The sequence below is a fragment of the Platalea leucorodia genome (genome assembly GCF_965183815.1).
Source record: "Platalea leucorodia genome assembly, contig: HAP1_HAP1_SCAFFOLD_66, whole genome shotgun sequence".
NCBI classification, from domain to species: Eukaryota; Metazoa; Chordata; class Aves; order Pelecaniformes; family Threskiornithidae; genus Platalea; species Platalea leucorodia.
Window position 1 is genome coordinate 439,300 of NW_028121447.1, and position 19,810 is coordinate 459,109.

Sequence of the window (19,810 nt, forward strand, 5' to 3'; positions counted from 1 at the left end):
CCATCGGCAGGCAGAGAGGGAACCTGTCTGTTGGGGGAAGCAAGAGCAACGGGGTGAGATTTGGTGGGCAGAGCCAGCAGGGGGCTTACTTGGAGGGCAGGAGCACCATGAGGAGCAGGAGCCTGCTGCTGTGCCTGCCACGGTGCTTGGTCAGTGTAGCGTTTGTTTGGGGCAAACAGCGTTCGGGGGGGGGGGGTGGGGGTGGGGTGTCCATCCCCATGGTTTGATTTTTCATACCACAACAACTTCCCATTTCAATTATTTCCCATCCTGCTGATGATTTCCTGTCCTCAATGCTGATTTCCCATCTCCACTGTGGTTTCCCATCCCCACAATGGTTTCCCCTCCCGATGATGGTTTCCCATGCCAATGATGATTTCTCAGCCCTGTGATGGTTTCCTATCCCGATAGTCTCCCATCCCCACGATTTCCCATCCCAAGCATGATTTTTGGCGGGAGGTGAATTTCCTGTCCAAGGGGAAGGGATGGGGCTGGCACCAGTGGCCCTGCAATGCCAACGTGTGTGTGCTGCCCCATCCTGCCTTGATGGTGGGGATGGGGTGCTTTTGGGTTGTTTTTGTCCCCCCCTTCTCTGCCCGGGGCGGGGCAACTGCTGCTCCTAACTGTAGTGGAACCAGTGCCCGTATCAGTACCATGCGGCCATGATGGGGAGCTGTCAGGAGAATTTGGCAACTGGCCTATGCCGACCGAGGAGAGAGGCTGGGATACAAAGTATAGCGTTACAAGAGGAATTCTTGCATTTGTGCGCGTGAGCTGTCCCATTCAACCTGGGGCACCCTGAGTGCAGTCTACAGATGGTTCTTACACCTTTCAAGCATTCAGGTGCAATGCTTGTTGCTCATTGCCTGCGTCTGTCTTTTTGGGAGGGTCTGCAGCATGGAGCTCCTCCCTCCATTGACCCACCACAGTGCGCCTGCATTTAATGCCTGCTGTTCAACATTCTTTCAGAGCTGCGATCAGAACCTTCATCCGGAGGAGAGCTCTTCGCCTCATGACCTCATGAAGAAAATGCAAGAGCAGAAGGAAGAACTGGGCCTGATGGTGGACCTGGCATCCAGAACTCACTAGTATGGGCCAGAGGTCAGTCCTGGTCTTGCTGTTGGGGAAGCAAAACTCTGTGACATTCATGTGCCCCTTCCTGGGGAGCGCTGGTGGGGCCATGCCAGGGGTCCGTCCCGAGTGCAGGGAAGCATCACAGGGCAGTGGGCAGGCGTCCTTCCCTGCAGGGTCTGCCAGTGCAAGGGGTACGCCAGCGGTTAGCGAGAGCTGCCAGGAGCCTTCCCCTGTGCCCTGGCTCAGCCAGGCTCTGGGAGCACCCCCAACGGATGCTCAGACTCTGAAGGAAGTGAGGAAGAGACGTTAGAGGGACCCAGAGCCTGGCAAGGTGTGGGCACGAGCTTGACAGGAGCTCCTGGGGTGCAGGGCATGCTGCTGCACCCAGCAGACCTCCGGCCTGGAGCCTGAGTGCCATGACATGGGAGACGTAGACGGGACAGTTCTCCTCTGACCTTGCAGAGCTGTGGAGGGAGAAGTAGAAAACATTGGGGGGTCGAGGAGGAGCCCACATCTCCCTTGCCCTGAGCAGCCCAGTCAGCCCGTACCCACTGCTGACATGATCCTGTTGTGGATGGGGTGGATGTGCTTAGTGAGCCTGGTGGTGAAGACAGAATCATAGAATCATAGCATAGTTTGGGTTGGAAGGGACCTTTAAAGGTCTAGTCCAAGCCCCCTGCAATGAGCAGGGCCATCTTCAACTAAATCAGGTTGCTCAGAGCCCCGTCCAACCTGACCTTGAATGTTCCCAGGGGTGGGGCAGCTACTACCTCTCTGGGCAACCTGTTCCAGTGCTTCACCACCCTAATCGTAAAAAATGTCTTCCTTATATCTAGTCTAAATCTACCCTCATTTAGTTTAAAACCATTACCCCTTGTCCTATCGGAACAGGCCCTGCTAAAAAGTTTGTCCCCATTTTTCTTATAAGCCCCCTCCAAGTACTGGAAGGCTGCAAGAAGGTCTCGCCAGAGCCTTTGTTTCTCCAGGCTGAATAACCCCAACTCTCTCAGCCTTTCTTCGTAGGAGAGTTGTTACATCCCTCTGATCATTTTTGTGGCCCTCATCTGGACCCGCTCCAACAGGTCCACGTCTTTCCTGGGCTAAGGGTGCCAGAGCTGGATGCAGTACTCCAGGTGGGGCCTCACCAGAGCGGAGCAGAGGGGCAGAATCACCTCCTTCGACCTGCTGGCCATGCTTCTTTGGATGCAGCCCAGGATATGGTTGGCCTCCTGGGCTGCGAGCGCACATTGTCGGCTCATGCCCAGCTTTTCACCCACCAGTACCCCTAAGTCCTTCTCTGCAGGGCTGCTCTCAATCCCTTCATCCCCCAGCCTGTATTGATACCAGGGGTTGCCCCAACCCAGGTGCACGACCCTGCACACTTGGCCTTGTTGAACCTCATGAGGTTCACATGGGCCCACTTCTCCAGCTTGTCCAAGGCCCCTCTGGATGGCATCCTGTCCCTCAGGTGCGTCAACCGCACCACTCAGCTTGGTGTCATCTGCAAACTTGCTGAGGGTGTGCTTGATCCCCCTGTCTATGTCACTGATGAAGATATTAAACAGTACTGGTCCCAATACGGACCCCTGAGGGACACCACTTGTCACCGATCTCCATCTGGACATTGAACTGTTGACCACCACCCTCTGGATGCAACCATCCAACCAGTTCCTCATCCACCAAACAGTCCACCCATCAAATCCATCTCTCTCCAATTTAAAGAGAAGGATGTTATGGGGGACCGCGTCAAAGGCCTTACAGAAGTCCAGACAGAGGACATCTGTAGCTCATCCCTTGTCCACTGATGTAGTCACTCCATCATAGAAGGCCACTAGGTCAGTCAGGCAGGACGTGCCCTTGGTGAAGCCATGCTGGCTGTCTCGAATCACCTCCCCGTCCTCCATGTGCCTTAGCATAGCTTCGAGGAGGAACTGCTCCATGATCTTCCCAGGCACAGAGGTGAGCCTGATAGGTCAGCAGTTCCCAGGGTCCTCCTTTCTACCCTTTTTAAAAATGGGTGCAATGCTTCCCTTTTTCCAGTCACCAGGGACTTCACCTGACTGCCACGACTTTTCACATATCTTGGAGAGTGGCTTGGCAACTACATCAGCCAGTCCCCTCAGGACTATGGGATGCATCTCGTCAGGACCCATAGCCTTATGTATGGTCAGATTCTTCAGGTGCTCACGAACCTGAGCTTCTCTTACAGTGGGAGGGACTTTGCTCCCCCAGTCCCCGTCTTGCGGTCCATCCACTTGAGGTGGACCTTCTCCTTGTCTGTTTTTAGCAGTTTGTCAGTCTTGTTTATTGGTGGGGGTACGCTTTCTTTGACCTTCCTTTTCTGGCTGACATACCTGTAGAAGCCCTTCTTATTATTCTTTGCATCCCTTGCCACGTTCAGCTCCAGCTCCAGCCTTGGCTCTTGACCCCATGCCCACACAACTGGGTAGCGTCCCTATACTCTTCCCAGGATACCTGTCCCTGCTGCCACTGCCTGTGCCTTTCCTTCTTGCCCTTTAGTTTGACCAGCAGGTCTCGACTCAGCCATGCCAGTCTCTTGCCTTCCTTTCCTGCTTTCTTTCTTTTCGATACCTGGGTATCGAGAGCTCTTGCGCTCTATGGAAAGTGTCCTTAAAGATCTGCCAGCTCTGTTCTGCTTCCTTGTCCTTGACGGCAGTTTCCCAGGGCTTCCTATTGACTAACTCCTTGAAGAGCTGGAATTTTGCTTTCCTAAAACTCAGGGTCGTGGCTTTACTCTTCACCTGACCCATATGCCTCAGGACTGCAAACTCCACCAGTGCATGATCATTGCAACCCAGGCTGCCTCCAATCTTGACGTCACTGATGAGCTCATTTGTGTTGGTGACCAACAGGTCCAGTATCACATCCCCTCTGGTAGGGCTGTCTATTACTTGGCTTAAGAAGTTATCCCCAATGCATTCCAGGAGTCTCCTGGATTGCCTGTAGCTGCTCACCGTACCACTTTTCCAGCAGATGTCGGGGCGGTTGAAGTCCCCCAGCAGGATGAGAGTCTGCGACCACAATGCTCCCTATAGCTGGAGTAAGGAGGCTTTGTCAATAGGCTCCCCTTGATCGGGCAGCCTGTAGTAGACACCAACCACAAGGTTCCCTTTGTTGCCTCGGTCTCTGATTCTTACCTACAAGCTTTCAACCTGCTCATGGTTATTCTTCAGAGACAGCTCTTCACACTCTATCCATTTCTAGATGTAGAGGGCAACCCCTCCGCCCCTCCTTCTTCACCTGTCCCTTCTGAACAGCCTGTAGCCGTTGATAGCCGCACCCCAGTCATGGGACGTGTCCCACCAAGTTTCAGTAATGGCAACTAGGTCGCAGCTTTCTAGCAGCAGGGTGGCTTCCAACTCCTCCTGTCTGTTGCCCTTGCTGTGTGCGTTGGTGTAGAGGCACTTCAGCTAGGCTCTGTCACCTTCTTAGAGGAACACCCCTTAATTGCTTTGTGGCTCCTATTACCTCAGGAGCCCCTGGCTCATCTGCGTAAGACTTCAACTGCGCTGCAGTGTAGCCAGCACGTCTCGGAGCAACAGGCTGAGGGCCCTTGCTAGCAACCCATCCCTCTAACCTTGGCGTGTCATCCCACAGCTTGTCATGGGCAAGCCTGATATTATCCTCCTCGGATATATTCCCCACAGCCAGAAAGAAAGAGTGGGACACGGCCGCTGAAAGAGGAGAAGGGGCACCTGAAGCCTCCAGCCCTCGTTTCCAAGGCCAATGTTAGCCCAGAGCCGGCTGGAGCCAGGCTGGAGCCAGGCTGGGAAGTGCAGCGCCTGCCCTCCATGCTGCCTTCCCTCTGACCAGGAGATCGGCTGCTTCACAAGGAAGAAGCTGCAGGGCTTTGCGCAGGACCTGCACTGGCTTGGGCACACCAGCATAAATTGGGGGCAGCCGGGGGGGACGGCAGCCCTGACTGCCCCACACCACTGGGAATGGCCACTGCAAGGCTCCCCAGGCCCCTCCAGACCCTGCGGGCTGCCCCTCCCCGACAGCCCAGCAGGGACATGCGTGCTCTCTCCTTGCAGAACGCCGCCTGCTTCGGTCTGGGACGCTGCTCCTTCTTCCCCATCCCCGACATCGTCTTCACTGTCAGGCTCACCAAGCACTTCTGCCCCATCCACAATAAGATCATGCCAGTGGTGGGCACGGGCCGGCCGGGGGGCCCGTGGCAGGGGAGATGTGCGCTCGTCCTTGACGCCCTGATGTTTTCTCCTTCTCCCTCCACACCTCCGCAGGGTCAGAGGAGACCTGTCCCTTCCACATCTCCCACGTCACAAGGCTCAAGCTCCAGGCTGGGGGTCTGCCAGGTATGAGAAGCCACCTTGCTTGTATGGGGCTGCCCGGTGGCCAGACTGGTTCCCAAGGCATGCCAGGAGCTGTACTTCTGGGGCACAGGGCTGCTGAAACCCTCCCAGCATCGTCTGGTGTCATAGATCAGTAACGCCAGCAAGACTGACTCCAGGGACATCTGGATCAATAGGCAAGCAGCAAGAACACTGCAAAACTAGAGTTGCTTTGCAAAGTTTGACTCTGATTAGTAATCGTTAGCGTGGGTGATAGTGAGTAGTCAAGTCGCCTTGTACCTGGACAACTGAAGGCTATAAGAACCCTGTATAAAGGCACATTCGGAGTGCCCCGATGGGTCTGGGACACGGTCTCTCCCTGAGACCTCCCTGGTGCCTCCCCTCAAATTGTTCTGTCTTCCCCCCCCCCCCCCCCATACAAATAAAGGGTGCAGAGCAGGAGGGTGTGAGTGATAAGGGGGTGAAAAGGGGCGTGGCCTCCGGCAGAGGGATGTAAAGCAGCGGTGGGGATAGCGTGACTGGAGCAGAGCCGCAATTGTTTAACAACGTTTATTGGGGGGCGAACACATCCCAGCCAGATTATGCTATATAAACAACTTAGAAACAATGGAGAACAGGCAGACATGAGAAACACCCAGAAAAGAATTAGGAAAGAATTGCTGATTATGCTGGAATCCTGGCTTACTTTTAAGCTTTCTCTCAATGTTTATCTTGGAACTTCTTTTTCTTCTTGACTTTCTATACATTTGTTCATTCTTTGGTCACCTATCTTTCGGCATTTCTTTTCTATTTCACTTCTGCTTCCATCTATGTGGGTATGTCTTCTTTTGCCACTTCTTAGTTTTTCTTTTTCATTTTCCCAGGAAGTGTCCCAGAAATTTGAAAGAGCTGACACAGTTGGAAGTCCGTGCCTTTCACGGGAGTATTTTTCTGATTGCTGCTGAGGTATTGAGCAATGATGGAAGTTTGCTCTGTGGCTGCTAAAGTGATGTATGTCTTCCTCTCTAGAGAGTGCGCTGTGAGGCCATCTGCTTTTGCAAGGATAATCCTTATGTGACCTGTTGTTGCAAGCTTGACTCAATTTGTCAAAATCTCTGTCACAATGAGAAGACTTTCTCTCTCTGCCATCCCTTGTTCCATGAGAGGAATAATAATCATTGTTGCAGTGTCTGCATTTTTCCCATCTCCGTGGTTCATCTTGACAGTCTCTTTCTCTGCTGCACGTTCTCTCTCCTTTGGAATGATAATACCTATGCCTGTCTTGTTCTGTTCTTTCTCTGCTTTGGGAGCTAGAATGAGAACATTTTCCTAAGCTTCTGACATTAGTTGGACTGTTTCTTTCATTATGAGAAGATCTACACCCGCTTTCATTGCAATACTCCCGCTTATGACGATTTTGCTTCTTTCTTTCCACACTGCAAGAGCACCCCCTCTTCTGGGAATGATCATCTGCTTTGCTTCTGGTTTGCTTCTCCTTCTCCCTCTCTTCAGTGTCCGAGTTTTCTCTCTTCTTTCGGTAGTGCTCTTTGTCAGTTTTTTGAGAGTTGTATATTTTTTTCTGATCCTTTTTCCCGTGTTTATCGTCTTCACATGTTTTATTACTCAGTCCCTCATTTCCTCTAGAAAATTGACTCTCCAAAGCTTTATCCAGCTTTGTAATAGAAGAGTCATTAACAGGTGGTACCTCTACATAGTTCTTAGAGATGTCCTTTGTATCTTGGCATTTATCTGTAATATCTAGAGACGCAAGTTTTTTAGAAATCCATTTAATGTCAGACTTTATCGAGGAAGTTTGCCCTAATTTCTCTGTGCTCTCAGGAGACCCTTTGATGTACAAAGGTTTTCCTTTTGCAACTCGCTTGGGTTCTTTTGATCTTCTTGGTTTATCTTTGTCTCTGCTGTCTTCAGACTCGCACTGCCCAAGGAATTCACCCTCCGTGTCCAAGGGTTTTTTCCTGGCCTTGTACTGACCACTGATATTGGGATGTGCATTATGAGCTTTTGTTATAGTACTTCCAAAAACTTCTTTGGTAGAAATTGTTTCAGAATGTGACTGAGTAAAAAGATTCTCAACCTCAGAGCGGAAGTTGGAAGGAACCTTCCTGGATTCTTTACAGGCTTCCATCACTATAGTTTCTGTAAGAGCATCATTCTCAGAAGACTTCTGAGGTCCAGGGGCACTGCACAAAATAAGAACACGTTTTTCATTTGCAAAAGTCCATCTAAAAGACAAATGTTAGGAGTGAAAACCCCTTAAGTAAAAACATTGGTGCCTACTGGAAAACTCTGAAAAACATTGCCTTTAGAAACCTATTCTTACACCTTCCTCAGAAAGAGGAATAGAAAAAGTATTCCAGACAATGCAAAAAAATGGAAAACCATTCTATGAAGAAACAAAAGTTTTCCAGGAGGCATCCGCCTGTATTTAATATCAGAATAATATATGCTCAGTGCTGATGTTTGCAGCACTAGATGTACAGTGTGGAATTCTCTGTACTGAAATCTTTCTATTAAATAGTATTAGTAGATAGGTAAAACAGTGGAAAACTTGTATGAAACCTTGTTTTAATCAGAGTGTACTCATTTTACCTTATTTCCTCTGATAAGCTGTTCAACTGGCTGTATGCGACAGATTCTATGATTATTTCTTGAGGAACCAGTGACAAAGCTATAGGCACCTACGATTAAAATGTAGAAGTTAACAGACAGAAAAAATGCTGTCTTTAGTAGAAAACTACTGTTTGCAAAATTTCTGCATTAGAAGTTAAACAAGCTCACTTTGAGTTATAGGCGCTATCCCCATTTTACACATCACCCCCCTCCCCCGCCCCCCAATATACTTTATGAAACTTATGAAGTATGAGCTCAGCTGAATTTCTCTTAAGCTCACATGTTCTCATATGTCAGCTCAGCTCTGCAAATTCTAGTGGGATAATAGCACAAAGTGTTACGACGACATCTCTGCTGCCTGTTTTCTCGGTATTTCGCATGAATTAGGAACGTTATAATGCTCCTGAATACCGCATACATCACAGGTGAGAAGTTCTAGATGGAACAAACATAACTCACTGTTTCAAGCAATCCATTTGTTTTAGAAAAGGAAATCTCAGAGGGTTTAACAGGTTGGACTTGGCAAGTGGAATCAACAAGTTTCACTCCATTTTCTTGAGATTCATTATCTAAACTAATACTTAAGTGGTCTCAAGAGCGTAGTTCTCAGTGCTTTAGAAAGCTGACTTGGAAGTATAAAGTAATGAAGTAGCATGGCTGCACAATTTAGGATTAGAATCACAGAATCATTTAGGTTGGAAAAGACCTTCAAGATCATCAAGTCCAACCGTTAACCTAGCAATGCCAAGTCCCCCACTAAACCATGTCCCCAAGCACTACATTTACACGTCTTTTAAATACCTCCAGGGATGGAGACTCAACTACTTCCCTGGGCAGCCTGTTCCACTGCCTGACTACCCTTTCAGGGAAGAAGTTTTTCCTAATATCCAACCTAAGCCTGCCCTGGCGCAACTTGAGGCCATTTCCTCTCGTCCTATCGCTTGTTACTTGGGAGAAGAGACTGACCCTCACCTTGCTACAACCTCCTTTCAGGTTTCAATAATACTGGCTGCAGCATGAGGGCTGTGAAGAAAGCTGCAGTGTGGGAGGGAAAATAAAACTCAGATGCTAAAAAGCAACAACAACAAAACCCCACACCAAACCCAAAACCCACTCTCAATTTGGTGCAATTCTCTGTCCCCCTCAAATTACCTTATTCAGATGAGGAGGAAGGCATGGTCCCAGAAATCCAGCCTGCTTACTATTAGCCCCCCACTGACCAAGGAATGAATGGGGATAGGATGGCGCTGGTAAGTAAAAAGCACGGTCTCCGAGTGTCAAATCATAGCGCCTTGGGAAAAGAGCAGTGATCTTAGTTTAGAGCTTTTCTTTCAGCCTGTTCTTGCATTCACCCCTCTCCTATAATTTTATAGAAACAGTTCATATGACACAGAAGACATATACGGAAGACTTAACCAAGACTACAAACTGAAAATTAGATAATGGTCTTCCTACAATGACTATCCTTTTCGGAGCAATAACTCATCCTTACACCATCTATGGCCTTAATTTCTCCTTCTTTTAAATTAGCCTGCTACAGAAAGCAGATATATAGCAACGTACACAAGTGCAGCAGTTTAAGGCCAAGCAGTGAAAGATCGTAAATGACAGGGGGAATTTCTGGTTAGACAGAACTGAATCATACAAATAGTAATCGTGTCTGAGGACAGAAAGAAAAACACTTGAAAAGAAGAAAAATCTCAATAACGGGAAAGTAAATCTATTCTGAACACATTTAGTATTTGTTATTACCTGACATAAAAAAGTACATAAGCCTGCTGTTTGAGAACTGTTTGGACATCAGAAAGGTCTACTGAGGCATCATTCATGCGATACCAAAGTCCATTACCGGCCTGCAGGTAAAGACAACGATATCTTTAGTGGAATTGCATGTTTTCCAAATGACATCACAGATGGAACACTACAGAGCAAAACATACCAAAACAAATCAAACAAAACATACAAGGCAACCTTTTCCCCTAAAAACATTTTAGTTTGTCAGGACCGATTTTACCCTATTAGAAGTCAAGCTGATATCTACCTTTATGAAGCAGAGATAGTGTCCTGCCTTGCACCTCAAGCCCCTATGGACAAGAACTGCATATAAAGCATAGATGAGTGGTTCTCCAACTGACTGGGACATAGATGCTCGAAGATCCAAATATTCAGGATATTTTACATTCTAAAGAAAGACCAAGAAGATTCAAAAATTATCCGGAAATACTTCAGGGATAGCCTGAGAAAAACACTTCTAAAAACACAGACTAGGATTATACGAATATATTTTTTGATTCATTGAAAAATACCTATTCTCATAAACAACATTTAAGGGTTTAAGTTGCAGAGAACTGTTTTCTGCAGAATTAGCTCTTTAAGAGTAAGGTATATTCTTATGGTCACACAGGAACTTTATCGTTATTAAAAAGGAAACAAGAAGCCATAGCTGTTATATTGACTTTTCTTGGACTATAGAAGTTAGTCTACAGTTATTGCCTGCCAACGTTAACAACTTTTAAATGAGTATTCATCTTTGGGAAATCTCCCATTCCGAGAAGATAAAGTTGCGTTACAGCTGTAAATATACCTTGTTGATCTTTCCACCTCTAGGATTTGCAAATCTTTTCAGTGATATTGTGAGAACGTTGGGAGAACGATGGATCGTATACCTCTTTGATGCAGGAACCATCTCTTTACACCTTAAAAACAAGCACAGACAAATGCGCGGACATGCCTTTTATCTTCTGGCCATATGAATATTTCCGTGTGCAATTTCACACTTACAAAGGGTGACGAGCCCCAGTGTAGACAATACTAGGAATAAAAGTCTACTGTGAGCTAACGGCCACACTTCTTTTAATATATTTCCAAATACTCAAACAGAAACACCAAGATTACTCTCTTAGAAACACGTGTTCTTTTCCAAGCTTTGAATTCTTTCAGCGTAGCGGTTGTACAAAGAAAATGAAATGAAAGAGCAACAGAGAGCTGTCTCATTATCTTATTTCCAAACAAAGTCAAAAGATAACTTATGCTCTAAGTCATGCAATACATTAAACACGTATCCTGGATTAAGATGCACTTAGTAATGATCTTACTTGCTACACTTATAGCTATTTTCACTGTCTAGTTGTTCCGGTTTCACAAATCGTTCTAGAGCTCCGGTGACAGATGTAACTGCCTGGATGAGTAAGAAAGTAGAGCACTAAGTCACTGGAAATGCACAACTTCAAACACGTACTAGAAGTAGTTCATGAGAGAACCTTGCTAGTTCATACTTAAGTGTATGAACTTCAGCTGCTGTGAACCAGCAAACACTCATTTACCTCATTTGAAAACGAAGCTACTTTGAACTGAATAAATTTTGCAATACCACAGACAGGATCATCTGTGGTATGCTTTGGCATCAATGAGAACAATCAAACCCATCAGTCTGACAATAGATGTATATTGAAGTAGAATAACCGAGAAGTACGATAGTATCATTGTTTGTGTAGCTGTAGTTATTATTTTTCCAGCTTAAATCCAGTGCAAACATGGAGACCCTTTTCATGGCTTCCACCGAAGAACAAAGTCCAATCGACTCCCATCCACCACCAAGTTCTTTTCTTTTAACAGTATATCTTTTTAAGTGAAACGAGTTTATTTGAGAAAGCTCTACAAGCCTTTGCACATCGCGACCCATATTCACAAAACGTCTTACCTTTATATCCAAACTAATATCGAGGAATGGCTCGTACGTATCCGAAACTGCTTGGCAGTTCAAGCACTTTACTGGAATCAAAATACGAACGCTTAACAATATGTGAAGGAGACTAACTGTGCCAATTTAAATTATTAATACATATTACTTTAGTCAGACTACAAACTCCTTTACTACAGACAGACAAAAAGACACAGGCCAGTTTGAAGGACAGTAAGAGTTTGAAAAAGTACCTCGGGATCTTAGATATCCTCCAAATATTTGATAAATAAGCGTGGTGGCTTGAGAAGATCTGTCTAATCTGGAAAGAAATTATCATCAGACCTCAGAAGATTTAAGGCACAGGGTTAACTCTTCAACGAGTCTTTCTTTTTATGAAAACCAAGGACATAGTTTTTAATTTATGATAGTAAATAAAGGAGTAAGAGGGGCTAGAGAACATTTAAAAGTTAATTTGTTTATCCTTACTTGGTGCTTCCCTTCAAGCAAGCTTTCTGCAAAGCCTCAACAGTGAAGCGTAAGAATTCATGTGCATCCTCCTGACTGCCAAAATTGAAATGTTTTCCTATTCCTAATAAATAAGAAGGTTATTATATGTATCTCAAATAAAATGAAAGAAAACTCCTATTTCTAAAATCTCTCTTCTTTAAAGGATCAAAATCATTTCTATGCATCAAATAATTCCTTGAAAAATTAAAAAATATAAAAAATAAAACCATCTGAAAGGACTTACGTTTAAGGCCATTGATAACAGATGTAGGTTTGATGGCATGATTAGAGCAACGCAGGACCTGGTTAATGTGCGTTTCCATCGTGCACATCATACAGAAGCCTTCTTCAAGACCTGAAGAGTGAAAGAAGAAAGCATCCCAGTCTAGTCATACAGACATTGCTACAAAAAAAACTAAAAAAATGATAATCTTTAACTTATAGGTACAACGTCCACTCTCCATGCTACATTCTCTTCTCCTAAGGTGTCAATATCCCAACAGTTTTGTGACATTTTATTACACAGAACTGCATAGAATAAAAATGTCTATTAAGTCTGTATTAAAGTGCATTTTCCGATGAGAAATCTAAGTAACTATTGCAATGTCATTGTTTTGCAGGCTGACAGGAATGTGAACTCCACAGACCACAGAACATATGAGGAACCAATTGATGACATTGATGACACAGCACTAAGAGAGAATGTGCGTTCTTTTCAGCACACTGCTGTTAGGTGAGCTACATGACACAGAGCTAAGAATCCTCTGGGAGAAAGGAAAGATTCAAGTAATGTATGTATTAGTATTTCTGCCCTCCTTTTTTCAACAGGATTCTTAACTGAAATAATTTTTAGATACGGTGAGAAACACAGTTAACTTTCTAGGAATAAATACTAAGATACCAGACTAGAAAGCATACAGGCGCCTCTGTAAAAATACACATATATGGACATGAAAAGAGGCTTCTAGTCCTAGATAAATTCAAGGATAAAAACAAAATTCAAAGAACACAAATTCAAGGGTTTAAAAAATACAAAAATTTATTTAGAATAAAATCAGTCCAAATTTTAATACAGTCCCACACAAATGCCTATTTGAGTTCGTAAGAGATTAGTTCGTAGTGCTTTCTAGATGTTTTTTTTTTAATGGGTCAACAGTGAACATATCATTTATCACAACATTAGTGCATTACAGTATCTAGGCTGCGAAGCCTAAGAATCTATGATGCCATCATCTTAATTTTTATCACCTTTCTACCAGCAGGAAACCCAAAGGCCAAATGTTCCTCAAGTGCCTTACTTCACAGTGCACTTCATTATTCACATGAAGCAAGAAATGATCTCTTTTTTGAAGCTTTACCATGGTGCGTTACATGAACAAATGCACTTCGTATGCTATCCCGAGCCTCCTGATAATATAATGTTCAAAGGCAGCTTCTACAGACAAAATAGGACAACTAAGAGTTTTCTTCACAGAATCGCTGTTGTTCTTTCACCTTCAGAGCTGTCCAACAGACATGTAATAATGTTAGAAAGTACTCACATGACTGGGTGTGCTCACGAGAAAGCATGTAATTGGCAAGAGGAGGTGTGTAGGTCAAACATTGTAGAATGGAATTAAGGAAACATGTATTGCCAAGATTCTGCAGTCCAACCCCAACGCTTTGTGTTTGTTGCCAATCCATACAAATTTTCTCAGGGGGAAAAAGAATCCTTTGTGGCGGGGCAATTCCGTCATTAACAACTGCAAGAAAATTGTGTTTGAAAAGAGATGCACTGGTTTCATTTTAAAAAGGATATTTAAAAAGTAGCATTCTGCAGGAGCACCCAGAAGAACCAGCTATACTCCAAAACACAAGAACAGGTGACGCACAGCTTTGACGCTGCCACTCCAATTTGCTGGTCAACACAGTGTTTTGGACAATAGTTTATTCATCTGTTTTAATTCTTCTAATGCAAGACAAACTACCACTCTGATTTTAGTAACTTCTGCCAGGTTTCTTTCCACCTATAGCCTTTAATCTGATTATTAGGTCAATTATTGGTTTTTTCCTTACTGCAACTTAAACCACAAGCTTATACTTGTAATTATATGGTAATAAATATAAGAACTAAGACAGAAAAATAAGCAAGTAACTAGCACAGAAGGTAACCCTACAGATACCAGATCTCTTCCTGAGCAGCGTTATCATTCAAAGACTTGTGAATAATGGAAGCCATGAATAGCAATGGTAAAACGTGCTTTTCTCTGCGTAACGGAAAAGACCTGGATAAGTCTGTGTTTTCTAAAAAGCTCCCCATAATTGACCCTAAATAGATCGAAACTAAGCTACAAATAGATTGTAAATAGATAAAACTAACTTCTGCAACACCAGTCACTTCAGTTGCCTTCCCTAAGGCAACACAGCTGAAGTCTACCGTTGAAGTCTTTATTCGTCATAGTCCCATTTTATAGCAGTGCAACAAATAAGAACTGCGTTTTCTACTTTTCTTTTGTTTTTAAGAAAAAGGAGGGAGGGCAAAAGACACACTTACCTAGATCTCTTTGGGTGAAAGGCCTAGGTTTTTGAGACGATGTACAATAAATAGCACCTCCAGGTCCTTTTTCCACAGAGACTTTGTTTGGATCTTCTGCAGGTGGTACCTGGCCCAAATTTGTGGTGCGTGATGTCATTTTTGTAGTACGGTGTTTCTTAGGTTTGTCGGACTGCCTTGATGATGATTTTTTAGATTTTTGAAGATTTTGACTTGTTAACTATGGTCGTTGTTCACATCTGTAACAGAGGCAAAATTTCTGGTTGACATCAGAACGTGAAGAAGCATTCCAGAAAGAAAAGAATAAGAGAAAACCTGTCACTTAGTCTCAAAGAAATAACTTGAAGAACTAAATAGCTGATAAGAATGATTTAAAAAAAAACCAAAACGAAACCCCAAACCAAGCCAAAAGCAAACACACAAAGCAGTGTGTGTTTTGTTTCCCATCAAAACTGTATCGATATTACTTTTGACTTCTGCAGAGCCGGTGACTGATGACATTTCTTACACTTTCATGGGTTTCTAATCCATTACAGTTATGAAGACCTTCTTTTTAAAAGGAGCTGTGAGCAGTGGCACATTCAAGTGCTGGCCTGTTGAGATCCAAGAGGAGCCGTTTAGGCCCATCCTTTCACCCCTGGGAACCACACACCTCTGAGACACAGAGGATGGGATATAGCTCTGAGAAATCTTGGGAAAGGAGAGCAAGAAAACACTTGTAAATTTATTTCCACCTGTGTTTCTTCTGCCCCTCCAAGAAATATTTGTTTGGGTACAATTTTGGCAGCAGCACTTGTGGTATTTTGCACTTATCACATTTACAACTCTTACTGTTGACTGAAAAGTTGAACCAAAAAGCATTTTTTTCAGTCCTGCTTATGTAAAGCTGTACGTTTTTCCCTGGCAAAACAACAGAGGAATGTAAACCGTAAAATGGAAATGCTGAGTGAAAAAGAAAGCAAAACAAACCCTCATCCCTCAAGGACAAAAGGCAATAACTGATATGAAGTCCTTTTTAAAATGCTGATTAGGTTTCAAGATGATACCTCTTTAAATGTGTGTAATTGTGTGTGCGTAGCAAGCTGCTGAATAATGACATGATCAAGTATCAATTTCTATGTGTAAACTTTTGCTACGATCTTACTACAGCACGTAGGGCCTTTTTAAGTTTAGGGAAACGATAAACTTAACAGAGGGTTTAAAGCATAAGGTGCTTTGTTATACAGAAATAACCGAGAGAACAACGCATAAAGCAGTTTCAGATTGATGGCACAACTTCATTGCTATTGATAAAACTTAAGGTAGATTAAACAAAGCACAGTAAATTAGAGAACGTCTAGTCCCACGAAAGACAAATTGTGTGCAAAGCCTTTAATTAGATCTTCTTCCCTTTCAATTTTCAATTTAAAGTCCACTCTATACACATTTTCCATTTCTGAGAAGACAGGACACAAAACGGGAAAATTCCCCTCTCATTTTACTGAGAAATGAAGACATCCTTGTCCATTTGGAAGACTAAGATGACAGTTCTTGGGCTCAGTGATTTTCAGGTAAGATCCAGTCTTCAAATTGCAGATACCACTGGCATTTCCGACTGAAAGGAAATTTTTCCTTTTCCGACTGAGAGGGAAAGTGTTTCAACAACGTATTTAAAACATATCTGCGGGACAAAAACAGAATCAAGACTGCAGTGAAAGGCAAGCAGAAGAATATTATCACAAGAAAGCTTGAGCATGGTATTGACCAACGAGGTAAGCCTTGTGTATTTTTTAATTTATTTTTGACACTTGAGTGATACATTACCAGATATCAGGCACTATACAACAGCAAATATCAACGCTAGTAAGAAAAAATCAGATCCACCACTCTTTCAAAATATGTCAATATAATTCTCCATTTGGGCATCTCTCTCTGACAAAGAAGTACAAAAACTATGAACGCTGATATTTTTTCCTCACCCACTGTTCCAACATACATACAGATTCTGTTCCTATACCACTGCTGAACATAAATTTACATTGTCATGTGTATTGAGTGTTATTTCCCTGTGCAAATGTTGTAACAGACTTTTCCCAGTATGATACTGAAAAGTAAAACAGATAAAAGAGATCTTTTCCTACCATTTGGAATTTTGCATCAGCGTTGTTTAGGTTTTTTCAGCAGTCTCATTACAAAACACATCAGTTATGAGTTGGATCGAAATATTTAGATTTGGTCTCCACTTCGCATACAATAAATCACAGGTTACATAAACACCTGCACAAGCCAGGTTCCCGTGCCTGCCATATTGTTACAGAAGAAATTTGATCAACTGCATTCTTCTCTCTGAATACTCTCGTTTAGCATTAGTGGCTTAGCATTAGCAGCTGAAGTAGTTGAAGCCTTAGGCCACAAGGGCTGACCGAGAGTAAACTTTTTGATAAAGCTAATGCTGCTAACAAAGAACTAGCTGAATCCGGCAGATACGAGCAGAGTGAAGAAGATAAGGACCAAGGAGACAATTCCAAGAGAATTAAGTAACTTCAGAAGAAGGCCAGCCCAGCGACAGTGAAAACCAGTAAGAAATCAAGAGACCACCGCCTGGAAGTAAGCGAATGGACTTGGGGTTGGACTTGGGGTGATGAGTGGTACAGGTATAATTGGGAGGCGTGAATTGGGGTAGGGGTCCCTCTCTGGAGGCACCCAGCTCGAGCTGTAACCTAAGAACTAATAAAAGAGTAATTAGAAGCCTTCACTCGGACTTTGCATTCTCAGTGGGTTCCTAGGGTCGGACCCTGTTGCAGTGGCTGGCATGTGTAAATCCGTAGCAGCTTGGCACCCCAGGTGGGACCTAGGCGACCACTGTCAGAACCTCTCGTCTCCAAATGTCCAACCGGCACCAACAGGTGAGTTCAGCTGGGATCTTTGGCGACGGGAGGCACCAAACCTAGTGAATCTTAAATTCCTGCTTCAAAATTCTAGAGTCTGGTAAAACAGTGCACTGAAGCAGAATTGCACTGCCTGATCAGCATAAGAGGCAGAATTTTAGAATGGGCAATACTTTTGGCATAGAAAAGGGGACGCCCTTAGCCAAAGTATTGGAAAACTGGCATAAAAACTATGGTACCAAAGGAATAGGGAAAAAGAGATTAGTAACATTATGCCAAGAGGACTGGCCACTCCTTACACAAAAGGGCAATCCGGCAGAAAGGTGGCCACCGCAGGGAACCCTTGACCAACAGGAATTAACCTTCCTGCGTCAACATTTGGAGGACAGGTTCCCTGCACAAATGGACTATTGGTACGTACGGGATAATCAGGCATTTGCTAGGTGAAAAGAAAAGCCTAGAAAAAGTGGGAAAAGTTCCTTTTGAAATACTGTGAGTATATCACCAGCCAGAACGCTTGTGGAATCTGCTCTACCCTATGCTCTGCTCTCTGCTTTGGCTTCTCTATCCCCCCGACTCTCATCTACTCCTATTTTCCAGGCCCCTTACAGGTGGTGCCAGTACCAGGAACAGCTGCGCCTGGTCCAGGTGGGGTGCCCCAGGTAGCCAGTACAAGGGCCTACCAACCCTGGGGTCCCCAGGATTTGATTGCTTGGAGCCAACAGACTCCCAGACTTAGAGAGGACCCAGAGAAAGCGTTACACATCATGAAGGGAATACTACGGTCGTATGACCCTACCTGGGGAGATGCGCAGATGCTTCTTGAAGCCTTGTTCACCCCAGACAAAAAGCACGCAATTCTTGATGTGAACCGTTGCTGGGCAGAACAAGGGCGAGATGCAGCTGCCCAGACAGCCTGGCCGACTGTGGATCCCAGCTGGAATCATAATGTAGATGCAGACTATAGTCAATTACAATTACCTAGACAAGGCTTAGAAGAGGCTATACCTTTGGCAGGACAGAAAACTGCAAACTGGTCTAAAATAAGGGAGTGTCAGAACCTAATCGACCTGTAGCGGTCTCTGCTTTTGTGAACCAAACAGCTCCGGATATTAGAAAGTATTTTTCTAAACATGTCCCCGACTGGCCGGGGAAGACAACGGACGAGGTAGTGCATTTGGCTACATTTGTATACAATGGTCAAGATGAGGACAGGGTTAAGGAAAGGAGACACCAGAGGAAAGAGGAAGTAAGTGTGCTTGGGGCTGTGCTGAGGGAAGGGTATGGAGTAAGGAGAGAGAGAGAGGCTGGGGAAGAGCCAGAGGGGGCGGATGGAATCAAAGTGAACGTGACTTTCGTCTGGGAGCTAATGACTGTTGTTGCGCTTATTGTGGGGAATGGGAGCATATGAAACGGGAATGTCCCATGAGGCCAAGAGGGCCCCGGCGACCCAGAACTGGGAGGAATCAGATGAATATCGCCAAACAGCAATGACAGGAGGAGGGAGACTCAGATGAATCTCAGGGTATCTATGGGTGTTGGAGTACTAAACTGAATCGTAAGGGTCAAATTGTGAGAAAAATAGAAGACAAGAAAATATCATTCCTAGATGACACAGGAGCCACTATGTCACTTTTGAATTTCAAGCCTAAGGGGCAACTCTCAACCAAGAGCGTATTGGTTCAAGGAGTCATGGGAAAAAAGGAACAATCACTTGGCCAGCCAATGTTACTACGGATAGGTGGCCAGGGGCTGCGGGGAAAATTTTGATCACAGAAGAATCACCTATGTGTTTGTTGAGATGAGACCTATTACAATCCCTAAATGCCCAGATCTGTCTGTCCCCAGAACGGGTAGAACTTACAGTAGCAGGGGTCTGTCTCACCGCCGAAACCTCGCCCAAAATTCCTGGGGTTCCACCTGAACTTATTAAAGTACCTTCAAATTTGTGCAGCTCCTCCGGAATGGATGTGAGTTTCCTGAAACCGGCACAACCCGTCTCCATAAAAACAAAGAGAGGAAAGCCTGTAGCAATCAAGCGGTGTCAAATTCCCAGGGAAGCAGAAAAATGTATTTGGAAACAAATCGACCAAGATCTGAAAAAAGGGGTTTACGATCCTGCAATTCCCCGTATAATACCCCTATTTTACCTGTAAGCAAAAATAGGTTAGACAAAGAAGGAGATCCACAATATCAGTTTGTA

At 44.5% G+C, this 19,810-nt stretch overlaps 1 protein-coding gene across 1 annotated transcript; it reads right to left on the reverse strand.

Annotated features, from left to right (window-relative positions):
- Window positions 1-6,107: 6,107 nt before the first annotated feature.
- Window positions 6,108-14,973, reverse strand: LOC309603378 (uncharacterized protein; the record flags this gene model as incomplete). The annotated part of the gene is given in 17 exon segments (XM_082338242.1): window positions 6,108-6,146; window positions 6,148-7,588; window positions 7,998-8,086; window positions 8,478-8,592; window positions 9,025-9,053; window positions 9,171-9,309; window positions 9,771-9,871; window positions 10,060-10,200; window positions 10,603-10,714; window positions 11,114-11,196; window positions 11,719-11,789; window positions 11,952-12,019; window positions 12,187-12,289; window positions 12,452-12,562; window positions 13,749-13,949; window positions 14,741-14,939; window positions 14,941-14,973. Coding segments are annotated over 17 exon segments (3,075 nt in total), but the record flags the coding sequence as incomplete, so codon positions are not given.
- Window positions 14,974-19,810: the final 4,837 nt, after the last annotated feature.